Raw genomic sequence first — 15,997 nt, forward strand, 5'->3', positions numbered from 1 at the left:
CCAGATAAATGGACTTTAATGCCACTGCAGATACGGAGAAGGCGAAGTGCGCCGAGCGGGTCCGCTGACTGGTGCTGGTGGTGGCAGCGGAGAGAGGGGAGCTACAAGCGCTGCCGCTAGAGAAACTCGCTTCAGATCAATCCCAGCCCCTCCGATCACCGCTGTGAGCCAGTACCGTTAGTCCTTTTCGACAGCACAAAAACACAGTGGGACTTAAGTTGTTACGGATGAATGTGATAACGTATCACGGGCCAGTGAGCTCAGTAGAATGTCGAACGCGTTTCTTTCGAGATGATGTTTTGAGGCAGACTTGTGTGTAGGTCAAACTCTGCCCCTAGCGGAGGTGTCGGCGCACTGCAGCAGTGCAGTTGGCCTGTGAGCCACAGAGCTGGAACACAGTGGCCGTTTTTTTGTTTTTTTATTTCTTTTTAGTAGGATCGGAATTCGTGATGATGATGGTGGTGGTGGTGAGGATGACGATGACATGTCAGTAATCACATGACTCTGCTGGTTTCGTAATCATGCCGCACTGTCTGTGGAGTTGAATCCCAACTACTGTCTTATGCATAAAATATGCATTATTTAATATTGTTCAATAAGTTGAAGTGAGCTGATGTATATGTTTGTCATGTTTGTTAATTTGCACACATCTTTTCGAATTGTAGTCCAGACTGGTCAACTTTAGAATTTATAAAATGTATTATATATTATTTAAGTTATTTGTATAATTAGGTCTGTTCAACACAGAGAGTGGACCCTCACAGGTGCAGGATTTACCTGCTTAATTGCAATTGATTTGAGTTCCTGTAGGAGGGTGTTATCAGACAAAAAATGCCTAATATTGCAATATGTACGTGAGTCAGACTGACTAACTGATTTACAGTAGCTTTAATGGAATATAATTCTAATGAAAATAGTATACATTAAAATATTACATTAAACAATAGCCTAATTCAGGCCATGTATGAAAGTAAAGTAGTTATAAAACGTATTTTACTAATTGTATTCATGGACTCAAAATCAAAATGGAGCCCAGTTTCGTGACACACTGCGTATGATATAATGTTTTATATTTGTTTTTGTATCTTATTAAACATTTTTCAGATTTTTCAGATTCAACATCCTTCTCAGAATCTCAAAAGGGTATATTCTTTGCTCAAACCTTTATCATCTACTTAAGTATGCTAAAAAAGTAAGAAGCCCAAGTAATATTATACTAATATTATGGGTCTCTACCATGCAATATGTGTTCAGTAATCTTATTTAAAGATTACAGTTTACATCGGTCGCTAAGGGCTAATTTCCTAAAATCTGGATTTTTCAAGCAGTTCTGCGTTACTTTTCCACTGGAGCATTTCTTTTCCTTGTTGTAGGCATTTGAAGGCCTGCATCATGGTTCTTTTTGTGGGGGTTGATAAGACTTCAGGCTGCCTCAAACCATATCGTCAGTTGGATAACAGGTGTCCTACTAACCTTTTTGTCCTTCATTCAAGATTTCCAGGACAATATTCCATTTGTTCTTGACTTTAACTAAGGCTTGGTATGCTATAATTGTTGTATTTATTCAAATGGGTGTAATAACCTCTGAGCGATTTTCTATTTGATGTGGATTTTATTATTGGTATGTCAACATAAAATCTGATTTTTATTTACATTCATTTCATGTGAACATATGCAGCATTTCTTCATCTGTTTTGGGTGGGCATGTGTGTTCATATAGTGCATGTTGCTATTTACATTACATTCCTTCATTAAAGGGTCCGGATGTTCATGCTAGGAAGGGGGTGCTGAGAAGCCATCACTGTACTGTGTGATTCAATTACTCATCAACTTGACTTGGTGGCAATGTTCAACACGCAAGAAGTCTAAAATTAAAACATCTCAGCAACACAAGCAGTCCTAACTGAAGCACAAAACATTTTGAACATTGTTTTCAGGATTCAAACATCACAAATACATTTTTAGTTTTCTCTTTTTCCAGTCCTATCACAGATGAACAAATAACAGTTGAACATATAAGAAATGTTCGGATAAGCCCAACATTTTAAAGTTCTTTCCCCATAGTTTGATAATACATGACCTAGTTCACTCAATTCAACTAGGGTCAAACATAGCATTACAAGCTAAAGCCAAGCTTATGGAAAAAATTACAAAGACCAGCCATTGTGTTAGGCACCAAACAGCCACAGCATCAAAAAGTTAGAATGGTCCGTACCCACCTAGCGGCCATCTTGGTTCCAAATGGATTCTCCTGGGTGGGGGAACTGAAATCCACATTCAGTTCCCCTAACCAGCTTACCGTTGAGAACCAAGATGGCGGCCAGGTAAATAAGGCCCACATGGAGACGATGGTTCCGGTGTTAGAGAGAGGCGTGTCAGGACTAATTTAGTTGGTGGGCCACATCATGAATACTTTTTTATTTCATTTTATTTTTGTGCAGCCTTCCCAGGCCTCTCCGTGGCCACGGCCCTGCTAGGGGGCCCAGAAGGCCTCCTCTAGAGGTCCTCAGACTCTGGGATCCCCTCGGGCTCCACGGCGGGGCAGTGGGAGATGAAGGGCCCGGTCCCGTCAGAGATCCAGCCCTGGGCCGTCCTGTTGAAGGTGGGTCGTAGGGCCTCGGGCTGCTGCAGCTCGGGGTAGCTGGGCGGGTTCAGGTCCACCTCCGGGAGCTTGAAGCGGATCCCCTTGGGCGCACGCTCAAAACCCCCGAACGGGGTGGCCACCCTGGGGATGCAAACACACACCGTGCTCCCGTTTAGCAGACGCTTGTTCTCAGATAGGTGTTATTAGGAGCAGGTGGGTGGGCGTGTTGCTTCAGGCAGACGGAAGCACTGGAGTTAGAACCCAGAACCTTTCCATTGGGAGTCGAGAGGTTAACACCCAAACCGCCGCTAGAGTATCCTGCTCCTGTCTACGCTGAGAACACTCAGAATACTCTTACCTATACTATTTACTATACCCATATACTATACTCTTACCTATACTATTTACTATACTCTTACCCATATACTATACTCTTACCTATACTATTTACTATACTCTTACCTATACTATATACTACACTCTTACCTATACTATTTACTATACTATTATACTACACTCTTACCTGTAATTTATACTCAACTCTTACTTATACTATATACTATACTCTTACCTGTACTATATACCATACTAGATACTATACTCTTCTATATACTATATACTATACTCTTATCTATATACTATATACTATATACTCTTATCTATATACTATATACTATATTCTCTACTATATACTATATTCTATATACTCTACTCTTATCTATATACTACAGTATATACTATATACTCTACTCTTATCTATAGACTATAGACTATTGACTATATACTCTACTCTTATCTATATACTATATACTATATTCTCTACTATATACTATATCATATATACTCTACTCTTATCTATATACTATAGACTATAGACTTTATACTCTACTCTTATCTATATACTATATTCTATATACTCTACTCTTATCTATATACTATATTCTATATACTGTACTCTTACCGGTTAAAGCTCTTGTAGTCAATGAGATCAGCTCTGGGCCCGAGCACCGGCATCTTCATGTTGAGGGTCTCGGCCAGGTCAGGGTCATGGATGATAGCCTGTTCCCACGGCGAGTAATAACATTTGGACACGCCCTTGGTGCCACAGTCCTCTGCCGCTGGGTCTTCCAAAGAAATTCACACAAAAAGTCATCATTTTTTAGCATGACTTCCTCATGTGGCTCCAAAGAAAAAACGGACCTCATGGCATATTTAAGATGTGCTTTTAGAATGATGAACTGCTGCATGTCACCTAGGCAACGCAGTCATGTGTCGGCCGTGCCTGTTCACAGTCTTAAAATAGTGCATGCTGGCAAAGTGCGTAAAAAGCACTTCATTAAATTGAAGGGGGAATACACCTTGCAGTCAGGGTCGTATCGGATTACACACAGGGCGAACTCCACTCTCCAGCAGCCGTTTACAGGAAACAAATGTTAGTGCAGTCAACGGTACAATCCCTACTCTGTTTCAGTCAGACTAGTTGCACAATCCTCTGAAACGCAACATGCTGTATTTTTCTCAGAAAATACATACAAAAAACACATGCATCAGGCTAATCATATGGGTTACTGACCCACCCAATTGGAGGTTTATAAAACCAGATGATACAACACACATTCCCATTTGTCATTGTCTTTGTAATTACCTGTTGCAATGCTATTGGCATTAGCAGCATCTTCGGTAGTGAAAGACGTGTGTTCTCCATCTACATTGATTTCAGCATTCTGAGTTAAAGGGTCATTCTGCGGAAGAGACAATGAACCATGCGACAGGGCATAACTACTTGCAAATAGACATGTTTTTCCTTTTTTTATTTGTATTCAACTCACGTGCACTCAAGTATAGACACAGGAGAGTGCACACGCCAAACACAAGAGGACGGATGTACGGCTGTCTGGTGTGCACGTGCTCAAACACGCGTACATAAAACACAGCGATAGGAGTGCCTGTGTAACGACATACCTGAGGACCACTCAGCCTAATGCCTTCTAACGCTCCTGTGTGTGCTGAAGGTTTCAGATAAACATCTCTAATGCCTAGCAGCCACCCACCTCACACTCACACCATCACATTCAAGTTTGTCTACAGAGGATGGTGAAGTCCTTCGGTTAGACAGTTTCTTCTTTCACCTGAATTCATTGATGTCAAATTAGGCTCATCCCATCATTTTGTGTTAATGTCATTCACGTCATATACTGTGCTGATTTTATCCTTGTTACATCCGACTTGTATTATCAAGCATATTGTGACCTGCATTGAAGGGTACTATATCAATGAAGGGGTTATTCATTAATTTTAATCCAATGATATAGATATTGTTGTTATGATCAACTATAATATAATTATTATTATTGTTAAGATCAGATATACTGTATTAATACCAGATGGGAAATTTGGAAAGCTGTTTGTTGTCATTATAGTTTCTGAGATATTATTATTATTATTTATGTTTGAGTTATTATTGGTAAACGTATCACCAGGGCTTTACTCACATGGAACATGTTGGCCTCGTTCTGGATGCTCTCGAACGTGTACTTGTCAGAGCGGCGCTGGCGCATCTTGAAGAGCCGTGAGCCACGGTTGGACATCAGCGACAGCTCCTCCAGCATGATGTCCTGCGGGGTGCTCAGCTTCTTCCCCAGGTCGATGGCCATGCCTCCAGGAGCACAAACAAGCACCGTGTACTGCTCATATTCACACACTTTCCTCCAAAAGGTCTCAGAGTGCATTGATTCCACAACATGTCATGAGTCTTGCTCACTGATGGCTACAGGTCGACTGCGGACATGTGGGTTCAAACCCAAAAATCTCCACCCATTTCAACTCCATCGCCCTGACCAGTATCCTGCCCATATTATTTTGTGCGCTCACTGTAGCACTCCCTGGTTTATGTGCTGTTCTTGTCATCTGAACTGTCACTGAGACTGTGAATTATGGATGACATGCAAGCCGGTAATCATTCCAGAATAAATTATTATCTAAAAATAGATCACCTTTCCGTTTGTGCATCGGTTTGTTTCTATATTTGATCAGAACAGAGTGTATGGAATACCTTGGAACACCAAATAAACATTGTATATGTATTTATCATTGATCAAAATACAACTTACATTAAAAATAGGCCCTACTGCTTGAAAAAAATAGTCCAGTTCACTCCTCATAAGAACTCTCTTCAGTTTCCAGTAAAGGAAAGATTTAATAGCGTTTCCAAATATAAAATATACTAAATAAATAGGCCATCCCGTCTCATATCCGTGGTCTTTCTCTTCGAGATAATTAAAAGGATGCCTGTTTGATGATACATTGTGTTTGTATTTATCATTGATCAAAATAAAACTTACATTAAAAATAGGCCCTGCTAAATAGGCACTGCTTGAAAAAAGCAGTCCAGCTCACTGTCCAGCCGTCAGCCAGTGTATCGGTGGACATGACCCCATGGACTTGACATCCCTAAAATTTCCTATTGAACCCAGCAGTGGAAAAGCGTCCGTCATTGCACTTGAGACCCTGCGTAGCACGAACAGGATGCTCTCGCTCCCACTGTACAGGGAATGCACCACAGCTGTCGAGGACCGTTAGCCTAGCCAAACAACCACCCCCCAGTTGGTCCACAGTCCCCTACCCACCCCCTCCTCTACCCTCCTCCCTAAACCTACCCACCCGAAATAGCCCCTCCAAAAAGGACAACGACAAAAGGATAGGTAGTTAAACTATCCCATTAGATTATTTATGGCCTCGCAGGAGAAAAGCTCCTGACATAACTGTCAACTGAAGATAAAACAACCGCTCTGTGCGCCATTGTGTTTCAGTGCGTCTACTTCGTCTGCGGCCAGGCAGACCCTTTAATCCTACCGTTGGTCCCATGGACCTCTCGGCAGATAGCGGCTGCATGGCTCTTCCTCTCGCCTGCCGGCATGGTGCAGAACTGAGACATGGTGGCTTCAGGGGGAAGGCCCTGACAGAGAGCGCTGGAGGAAACACAGAACACAGCTGGCTGTTGTTGCTGCTCTACCAAAATGAATAAAAACGGACCTTTTGGAGTGCATTAAATCAAAATATACACTACTTAGGATATGTGTTTATGTCCGCAAGGGATTGAATTGTGGCTCAAGTATTATAGGTTAAATTAATGTTACAGAAAATGGTGGTAATTGAAGAAGCTTTAATGCAGGCCTTGAGCCTATATAGCCTCCTGGGGATTTGAGGGATTATATGAAGTGAATAAATGGATCCCTGTCTGTCTCGCTTTCATGGTCTGGTTATGTAATCCAACACAAGTCACTCCTCACAAGAACTCTCTTCAGTTTCCAGTTAAGGAAAGATTTAATAGCGTTTCCAAGCATAAAATATACTAAATAAATAGGCCATCTTGTTTCTAATATCCATAGTCTTTCTCTTCAAGATAATTAAAAGGATACCTGTATGATGATACATTGTGTATGTATTTATAACTTATTAAAATAGTTTCAATAATAATGTACTAATTAGTCCTACACTTACTATGCATTAGAGCTATTTAGCTTGACAAAATAAATCACCGGTATTGCATTTGACTTCAAACCATGCATACTGTAGAGATTGCTATTAATAACGTAATCTTGTTAAAATCCAGAACCCGTTAAAAAATATAGCAGTGTATGTTACCTATTTGTTATTGTAACATCTGCCAAACTTGCGATCAATTCATTTAATTCACATAAATGTGTATATTTTTATATGGGACAATTAAATTGAATCATACAGTGATCTGTCATCCAATCTCATGACCTTGCAACGTGATGCCAAACAGGGATTTAAGCGTTTATATTTAGTCCATTAAAACATGAAACCTTTCTGGGATTAAAACTCCTTGTGTTAATAACTAAACATAAAAAAAATCAATATTAATTTAAACATATGCGTCTATCGTCCTTAATAATCAACAGCTGAACGACGTATTGATACTCCAGTTTATAGATCAGCGAAAGTTTTCAAAACCTGACCAAAAAATACCCAAATCACACACATTCACCAAGCATTCTTCCAAAGGCCCACATACCTGTGAGGGAGTCCCTGGGGTGCTGCCTAGGTCCTGGAGGAGAGATGGTAGGACTCAGGGGTCACCATAGGTACCGTGATCTTCCCTGATCTTCACACTGGGGGAGACTGAAGGCAAGCGGCCGTGGGTGTCTCTGTGTCTGTTGTCACTGGAATGCAGCTTACATCAATAGGCTAAATTTAAACTGCCAAACACTCAAAACCACTCACAAACGCCGCGGGACAAGTATAGTTACCAGGGGGTGGGGGGGGGGGGGGGGGGGGGGGCAGAGCAGGAATAATAGTAATGCCTCTGCACCATGGTACTCTTTGGGAGACTTGCTTTCTGCTATTTACTACAGTTTAGTCACTGAGCACAAGTCGTTTAGAATAAGTAGTTTAGAAATCGTTTAACAGTTTGATCCAAGGCCAAGTGTTCAGCACCCAGTCAAAGGTTAAAGTGATTTACTTTAGATCCATTTCATTAAGGAGCAGGTAGGTGTTAGACAGCACATAGACAGGTCATTAAGGAGCAGGTAGGGGTTAGACAGTACAGAGACAGGTCATTAAGGAGCAGGTAGAGGTGAGACAGTACAGAGACAGTTCATTAGGGAGCAGGTAGAGGTGAGACAGTACAGAGACAAGTCATTAAGGAGCAGGTAGGGGTGCGACAGTACAGAGACAGGTCATTAAGGAGCAGGTAGGGGTTAGACAGTACAGAGACAGGTCGTTAAGGAGAAGGTAGGGGTGAGACAGTACAGAGACAGGTCATTAAGGAGGAGGTAGGGGTGAGACGGTACAGAGACAGATCATTATGGAGCAGGTAGGGGTGAGACAGTACAGAGACAGATCATTAAGGAGCAGGTAGGGGTGAGACAGTACAGAGACAGGTCGTTATGGAAAAGGTAGAGGTTTGTCATCTTGCTCAAGGATGACTACAGGAAGATTGTTGTCATTGGGGAGGATATCCTGATGATCCAGGTAAAAACACACTCTTTAGTCAAGGTCAAATAAAACAATGTTTTATTGGTGTTAAAACCCTGTGCCCTACTAGTGTGTACTAGATCCAATTCGAATACACCAACTCTCATTACGTACATTCCATAGTACTTGCAAATAACATAATGGATGTTGTAATGCTCACGGCAAAATACTGTTATTCATCATAACATATGATGAAGTACAAGACAGCAACACAGTGTGGTGCTGCATCGCGTCTGCCACCTTTTTTAAAACCTTTCAAAACCTTCAAAAACTTCACTGTGTACTAAAAGTGTGACATTACATTCTGGTGTGTGAGATTAAACCATTACCCTGTGCACCGTGTGTGAGGTCTATTTGAGAACCTAAACCAGGGAGCCATAGTTCTGTGCTGTGAATTCAGTGTCACACAGTGTCTCTACATAGACCACCATTAGTTACATGTGCAAAGTTCATCCTCCTAATAACAAATGTGACACACAGAAATACCTTAATGATATATATGTTTTATAAATGTTTCCATATAGTCTCACAATCTATTCAGATTAAAGTACTGATTCATTTTGACTTACAGATGTTTGACATTTGAAATACAACCTCTGTGTTACAACCTTAATATAACATCAGTTAATATGATTGTATTAATATGTATATATTAATACAATCATATTAACTGATGTATAATCAATTAATAGACTACAAGGACCTTGTAGTCTACAAAGGTTTATTCGCTTTTTACTTTTTCCTCTCAACATCTGTAACACATTCCTATAAATGCACTCTACTTACTCTGCCATCGCTTTGAAACATTGCTACTCCATGGATTTCTAACTGAAGTAAGAAAACCAGCAGTTCAGATTCCTTTGTGGATTCCGTTCCTGGATAACTGCATGTTATCAATGATCAAAAATAACACCGTTCTAAGTCTGCTCCCACTTTGACGACCACAGGGGCGCAGGTCAAGTTGTTCATGCTGCATGCAAACATTTCTAAACACGTCAAAAGAGGATTGACGATCTGTTTCCCTAAAGCACACTCCTTGGTGACCAATATATTGTTGCTACTCTGTCTGTGTTAAGCAAAGGGCTGGTGTCTCATGTAGAATTAATATTGTGTTGTGACCTCATCTTTAAAGTGTATAAGACATAAGGAATATATAATATATAAGGACATCAGGGGTCAATGCCCCCTGGAATCAGTGGGACGCCATGAAGCCCAGAAAGATTCGGCCTCCGCCCGAGAGGCGACGTCTGAAGGGGGGGCCGCAGTGGGTGGGAGGGGCGTGGGCCGCGGGCCGTGGGTGGCAGTAGGCCCCCCTGGGGACCTCCAGGGCCACCCGGTGGGTCCAGTCGGCCGGGGGCTCAGGCAGAGAGCGGCGGCCGGGGGCCACGGAGGCCGGGATGCTCTGGAAGTTGAAGGCCTCGTCCACGGAGCCAAGGGGGCTCCGGCACGCCGCCTCCCAGGGCGTAGGGGCCTTGGAGGGCCCGTCCTGCCAGGAGGCCTGCCTCTGCGGAGGCAGTCTGAGAGAGGCCTGGAACCAGGGCGGCCCCCCAAAGAAGGGCGGTGTCGTTGGTGAGTGGAGGGGCCGCAGTCGGGCGGGGAGCGTCATGGAGTAGCTCCGGCCATATGCCTGGAGATTAAAATAAACAAAGGTGGATGTTTGGTGGCGGCGGTTTGTGTGGCAGGCTTTGCTGCCACCGTCTGGCCTGTTGACGGGTGGCAGGGTAGCTACACTCTTGAAGATGGCTCTGTGAAACTACCATAAAATGAACTAGGTGTCAGGTCTCTTGTTCTAAGCTATATCAGTTGGTTTCTCAAGTTCTGATAATTTACTTTACATGATGGTATGTCATCTTACAAAATGTCCAAGATCGGATGTGGAGCATTTTTAAAACATGTAGAAAATGTGAGAGTAATGTGAGAGATGTTGACTTACTTTTCAAGGTTGGAAAAACTTGAAGTTGAATATTTATACACATTTAAAAAAGGAATGAATGTGTTTGGAACTATATATTTACCAAATGTTTTTATCCAAAGCAAGCTACATTTCATTTAGATACATGTCATTAAGACATCTTGCTCAAGGATGAAGAAGGATAAATTGTGGACATCAGGGATCGAACCCAGAACCTTCAGCCTCTGGATCCTGCGGCCAATATTAGGTCTATTCATCTTATAGAATAGACAATAAGTATAAATTCCCTTTTCAGTTAACATATATTATTTCAACACTTCTTTGTAGTTCCAAGCTCCACATGATAATTCCACCGTTCGTGACCTGATTGACTTGCTGAGGAGTGAAGTCACAAACCATGACAGCATCCAACAGGGTGAGAGATAATGTCAGCCAAAGCAACGATATTTATACCCTCGGTTCCAATTTCTGTTACTAAGAAACTGAAGAAAGTTTCCATCTGTAGACCTATGTAACGTATGTCACTGGAAGATGTGAAAACTGTTGCTAACTTAACGGCAAGACAGCAAGAATAAACTGCAGAAATACAAATGAATTCAGAGAACCAAGCAGTGCAGGTGGAAAGGAGACGCATGAAAGGAAAGCTTTAAAAGACACAGAAAACACACCGACAGAGGCCAAAGAGATTTTAATAGCTTGTGCAGAACAAGAAGTGCAGAAAATGATGATGGCAGAAAGATATAAATAGGGAGAAATGAGACAGAGGGTCTAAGATTTGGAAAATAGATTTTACAACTGTGATGTCACTCAATAGCAGTGCAAATGAGCTCAAGTTTACCATCAAGGCTATTGATGACAAATCTGCGGTTTCGTACACTTACAGTTGTACGACTAAAACGACCATGACATAAAAATCCACATATCAACAGTTAAAGTTGTTAGGGTTGGTGATCACAAAATAACTATGAGTATACTATAATAATAATAATAATAATAATATTGATCATACAACGCTTTAAGCTTTGATTGCACCATTCAAGTTTGGAATGAGACTGAAGAATTGCAATCATATGCATCCCCAAAAGAAGTGCGTACACATTCCCCATCACAGTAATTGATTTACAGTATAACTATGATCATGAATGATAGCATGGATTATCGGTTTCATTTGATCTAATCCTGGAGCCAAGAAGTCCTACTCACAGCTATAATGGATGTTCGGAAGGCTTACCTTTATGGCCCTGGACTATTACTTTGAGGCAACATTTGTCTAATTTAGATGTCATTTATGTTGAAACAAAATCTAAAATATGGTACAGATCGCTAGGGCACATGTATTGCGTGCACATGAGCCCATCCTGAGAGTGCTAAGCCATATGCAAGCCTTATTTATTTTGAGCAGCTCCGACGCAGAACTCAAGTTAGAGTTTGCTGACGAAGCAAATTCATCTTCTTCATATTTATTCCTGATGATAACCCTAACCCCCCTACACCACTTGGTTTGGCTGAGTAGTAGCATTAGGTAAAGCACTACAATGTCCAAACTCCACAAGAGACAACTCCTCCTTTCTTTCTTTCTTTTTAACAGTGTTTAGGAGTAGCATAACATTTTGGCGAAGCTAAAACTAAATCTGTTTCCCTGAAAAACAGACATTTAAAATCTGAGATGCATGTCATTAAGGTGCAAACGTAGAATGTTTAGCTAAAGGTTTTTTTTTGCCATATTGGCACAGAACAACACAACGTATCGAGACTACAGTTGAACAGCAACTGTCCGCCACTGCTTGTTAACCGCTATCCCTGGCTTCTTGGCAGAAAAGGTCGGCTTGGGAGCCATTTGTCGCGCTCCTCGAGCGATGAGCGACGCAGGAGAGAAAAGGGCTAAGCAAGAAGCGACAGCAGCTTGCTGATTGGGTGTGCTCAGGGATTGGCTGCTTGGAGCCGGCTTGGCGTGTTTCTGCTGGGGGGCAGCAGATGTGGCCGTGGGCTTGGCATCTGGCTGTTTGACAGGCGAGCAAGGCTCAGCTGAAGAAGTGTGCTGGAGCTTAGGAGGGTTTGGGGAACTTACCATTTCTGATGGAGAACAAGAAGGGGCATTGGGCTTCATTTGGCCGGTGGCACCAGATTTATTTCTAAGAGAGTGAGAAGGGGCAGATCTGGGTTTTCGAGGTCTAGGCATTGGGGTAATCTCAGGTGCTGGTGATGGTGTTGGGCTATGACTCTGTGCCTCAGAGACTGCTTCGTATCTGAAGAGTGAGGAGTCCAACTGATAGGGCTGATGCTGCATCACCTCTAAGCTGCTAAGGTGTTTTTTGGGTTTAGGCTTGTCCTTGGTCTTGGCTTTGATATTCGGACTTGTTGACCGAGGTTGCTTTGTGGCTGCAGGGGGGTAGAAAGGAGCGAGGATGGGGTTGTAGGATAGGGGCGGCGGGGCGCGGACATTAGAGGAATACCTCCAGGAGTTGGGCAGAGAGGGGGCGGGGGAGGTCGATCTGGCTCGGTTCGCTTGCACCGTTTCGCCGTCCACCACAAACTTCTCCATTCGGGTCTGCCTCCTAGCGAACAGCTCTGCACCTTTTCCCGTCATAGGTTGTCCATCGGCCTTCTGACTCTGAGCAGCCCTGCCTAGACTCTGAGCCTTGGGAGTAGGGCCTGCCCCCTTCGGTGGCTGCCTTTGTTGTGGTGGACAAGAGGCAGTAGAGTTAGCAACATTGTTGGGCTTATTCCATGAAGACGATGAGAGCGGGTAAGCTGGGCTAGCTGCTGGACTGACAGCCTTAATACTCACAGGAGGCTGTGTCGGCGGACCACTCCAGCTATTCCTGTTGGGTTGGGGTTGATGCTGTGCAGATAGACCCACTGGTGCCCAGGCATTAGCGGTGGTCTGAAATGGAGCACTGTTGGGAGTAGGTCGAGGCTGGGACCAGTCCTGCTGTGGTGCATAAGACTGGCCTTGAGGCCCTGCGGCGTTGGCGAAAGATGGCGACACTGGACTTCTCGGTGGGTTGAAGGGCTCTGGGGGGGGGCTCAACCAGGGTTGGCGGTTCTGGTTGACGGCGGGCTTGGGCGCCACCGGAGGGGGGATCTTCAGTTTCACTGACATCGGTTGCATGAAGTTACATGCCTCAGCGCCCAGACTGAAGAAATCTTCCTCTGGTTCAATGTAGGACTTCCTGTCTCCCCGGTTCTGCAGCTGATGGTCCGACGACACTTGTTTACCAGCAACTCTCCGATTAGACCCAGGTAGGTTGCTCGCGTTTTTGGCCGGAACTGATATGCGTTCATCCCTGGAGGCTATGATGTCCCCGGTGGGGGACCACACCTGTGCGCTGGTGTTGACAGGCACCGGTACCTTGAATTTCAGTTCATGTTTCTTTGCCACAGGGGCATTAACGCTTGACGGCTTGGTAGCCCCTCTACTATTTATAAACCCGAAGGGCTTGGCCGTTCGGTTGGGCACCAAAGGCTTTGGCTCAGGGATCTGGTTCGTCATCAGTTTAATATTTTCCTGTTGCTGTGGAGTTAGCTGGGGACTTGTATCCACATAGACCTGCTGCGGGGCTTGGTGAGCAGACTTCATGTACGTTTCCTCCGTTTGCTGATGGATCGGTGGGTCTGGTTCCTCCGGCGGTGGAGCTCTGTTCCTCAGCTCCTCCTCCTGCTCCAGAGCCATCTCTTCCAGCCTCTGGCGCCGCCGGGCGAACATCATGACCCCTTTACCCTCGGTGCCGGACAGTCCCTCCATGTCTTCACCGTTTCCCCGTACGAGAATAGTCCTCCTCCTGCTCTGAATCGCTGGCAGTTACACAACCTGGATCTCCCTCTACCTGGTCCTCAGGGTCCAAGTCGCTCCAAGCGGTCCTGTAGCTGACCTGCGTGTACCTTCTGACCCTGAGGGTTTGGAGCACCAGTGAGGAGGAGGGCGAGGCGTTTGCATTTAGATTTGGTCTCCTTCACGTCTTTCTGATTCACTCTCAATGTGGCTCGGCCCTAAGAGAGAGAGAGAGAGAGAGAGAGGAGGGAACTCTTAGAAAATATATTATAAAATATTATGTAATATTATCTATATATAATATATATTATCAAACCCTCATAACCATAATAATACCCTGTAGAAACAATAGCAATAGGTAATTAATTGAATATATAAGAATAACCATTAGAATAGTTACAATAGCATACAACACTTCTATAATATTATGCAGAATATTATTTTCAATATTGATATTTATTAGCAAAAATAAATAATTATAATAATAACATCAGTAATCATAAGAAAAACTATAATAACAGCAGTGATCATGATAATGATCATAAAAAGAACTAATAATCACAACAACATATACAAATACTGCCTTCATGTTCTTGCTTCACCGAGAACACTAATAATAGACGATTGCATTTCTGTATTTATGTGTTCCCGCTGATGCAAGGCCACTAATAAAAGCCCCATATTGGGTTACAGCGGGCCGGCAGGGGGCTCCGGGAGGCAGGACGGGGCTGGCTGACGTTCCAGGGCCAGCCCAGCTCCACGGCCCGGAGAGGGATCGTGTGACAGGGCCAACACATGGCCGTGTCTGTCAAACGCTTTTCTGCTTGGCTCATCATGGGTGGCTGGCTGTGTTATTCTGGTCCGTGTTCTCACCAGCACACCCCAGGGAGAATTAACCCTGCCATGGAGTCCCACAGGGGGGATTAAAAGTTCTAACGCCTCCTGACCCACTCGCCGTATTTCTTAGTTCACTTTTTTTGGTAATAACGTAGCGTCAAATGGTTTATAGGTTTGTGCAAGCTGCATACTTTAAATAACTTGCACAGTCAAATATGAAAGCACTTAGCATAAATATTACTTTGTAACTCTAAATAAATGCATGTGATGCTCCACACATTGACACATGCATGTGATTTCATCACGAAAAAAATTCAATTGAAGGTTGTACGATTTAAACATTTTAACAGGCAAATGCTAAGCGTCTAGGAGCAGCTCGCCCCTTTGTCTTCAACCCACGAGAGAAGCCAGCGTTAGAGAGAGAGAGCGAGGGAGAGGGTCAGGGGACAGCTACTTACGTGCCTGCCGTCTCCTGTGGCTGTCAGGTCTGCGCCGGTCTGTCCGCTGCACCTCGGCACTGCGCTGCTCTGCCGGCTCAGCACCCTGGGACCGGATTCCTGAGGAGACAGGAGCAGGAGGTGCTTCCCTGCACCCTCCTCCTTCTTCTCCTTCTGAAGACTCAGCCTCCCCCGCCTGCTCCTCGGGCCCCCACCCCCCTGGCCCCCACCCCGACCCTCGCCTCGGGAAGGGGTCTGGCAGGGGGCCACCTGCTGCTGGCTACCAGGGGTTCCCCCGGGGCCAAGGCTTCGGTCAAGGTCATGTCTCCGCACCCGGAGGAGGGTGAGGCGGGGGTGGAGAAGGTGGGGGGTGGGTGATCTACAGCCGGGGTGAGGCCCCACGGTGCCGAGGCTGGGCGTCCACGAGGCACCTGGGGTGACGCCCGGTGCGGGCC

The 15,997-nt window shown here is 44.2% G+C and overlaps 2 protein-coding genes across 4 annotated transcripts; both read right to left on the reverse strand.

Moving 5' to 3' along the window:
• Positions 1-1,613: 1,613 nt before the first annotated feature.
• On the reverse strand, positions 1,614-7,734 carry myoz2b (myozenin 2b). Its single transcript, XM_084465858.1, has 6 exons — positions 7,623-7,734; positions 6,437-6,552; positions 5,077-5,240; positions 4,230-4,326; positions 3,546-3,708; positions 1,614-2,725 (listed from the first exon to the last, which is right to left on the reverse strand). The coding sequence occupies exons 2-6, from the start codon at positions 6,516-6,518 to the stop codon at positions 2,497-2,499; spliced, it is 735 nt and encodes a 244-aa protein (XP_084321984.1). The 5' UTR covers positions 6,519-6,552; positions 7,623-7,734; the 3' UTR covers positions 1,614-2,496.
• Positions 7,735-8,665: 931 nt separating this feature from the next.
• Positions 8,666-15,702, reverse strand: synpo2b (synaptopodin 2b). 3 transcript variants are annotated; one of them, XM_084465850.1, is made up of 3 exons: positions 15,564-15,702; positions 13,285-14,486; positions 8,666-10,211 (listed from the first exon to the last, which is right to left on the reverse strand). In XM_084465850.1, exons 2-3 carry the CDS (start codon positions 14,239-14,241, stop codon positions 9,777-9,779), a joined length of 1,392 nt encoding a protein of 463 aa, XP_084321976.1. In that variant the 5' UTR covers positions 14,242-14,486; positions 15,564-15,702; the 3' UTR covers positions 8,666-9,776. The 3 variants fall into 3 exon arrangements, with proteins under 3 accessions (XP_084321976.1, XP_084321975.1, XP_084321974.1); XM_084465849.1 differs by lacking the exon at positions 8,666-10,211 and having other exon boundaries at positions 11,168-14,486; positions 15,568-15,702; XM_084465848.1 differs by lacking the exon at positions 8,666-10,211 and having other exon boundaries at positions 11,168-14,486.
• Positions 15,703-15,997: the final 295 nt, after the last annotated feature.

The sequence above is a fragment of the Micromesistius poutassou genome, assembly GCF_964030765.1.
Source record: "Micromesistius poutassou genome assembly, chromosome: 3".
Classification (NCBI taxonomy): domain Eukaryota; kingdom Metazoa; phylum Chordata; class Actinopteri; order Gadiformes; family Gadidae; genus Micromesistius; species Micromesistius poutassou.

Excerpts from the sequence above, each read along its gene's own strand:
- myoz2b (XM_084465858.1), bottom strand. The coding sequence starts at position 6,518 with ATGTCTCAGTTCTGCACCATGCCGGCAGGCGAGAGGAAGAGCCATGCA. Across the intron at positions 4,327-5,076 it reads ACGAGGCCAACATGTTCCAT|AATGACCCTTTAACTCAGAA; the intron begins GTGAGTAAAGCC and ends TCTCTTCCGCAG. Across the intron at positions 3,709-4,229 it reads TGCCAATAGCATTGCAACAG|ACCCAGCGGCAGAGGACTGT; the intron begins GTAATTACAAAG and ends TTTCTTTGGAAG.
- synpo2b (XM_084465849.1), bottom strand. The coding sequence starts at position 14,241 with ATGGAGGGACTGTCCGGCACCGAGGGTAAAGGGGTCATGATGTTCGCC.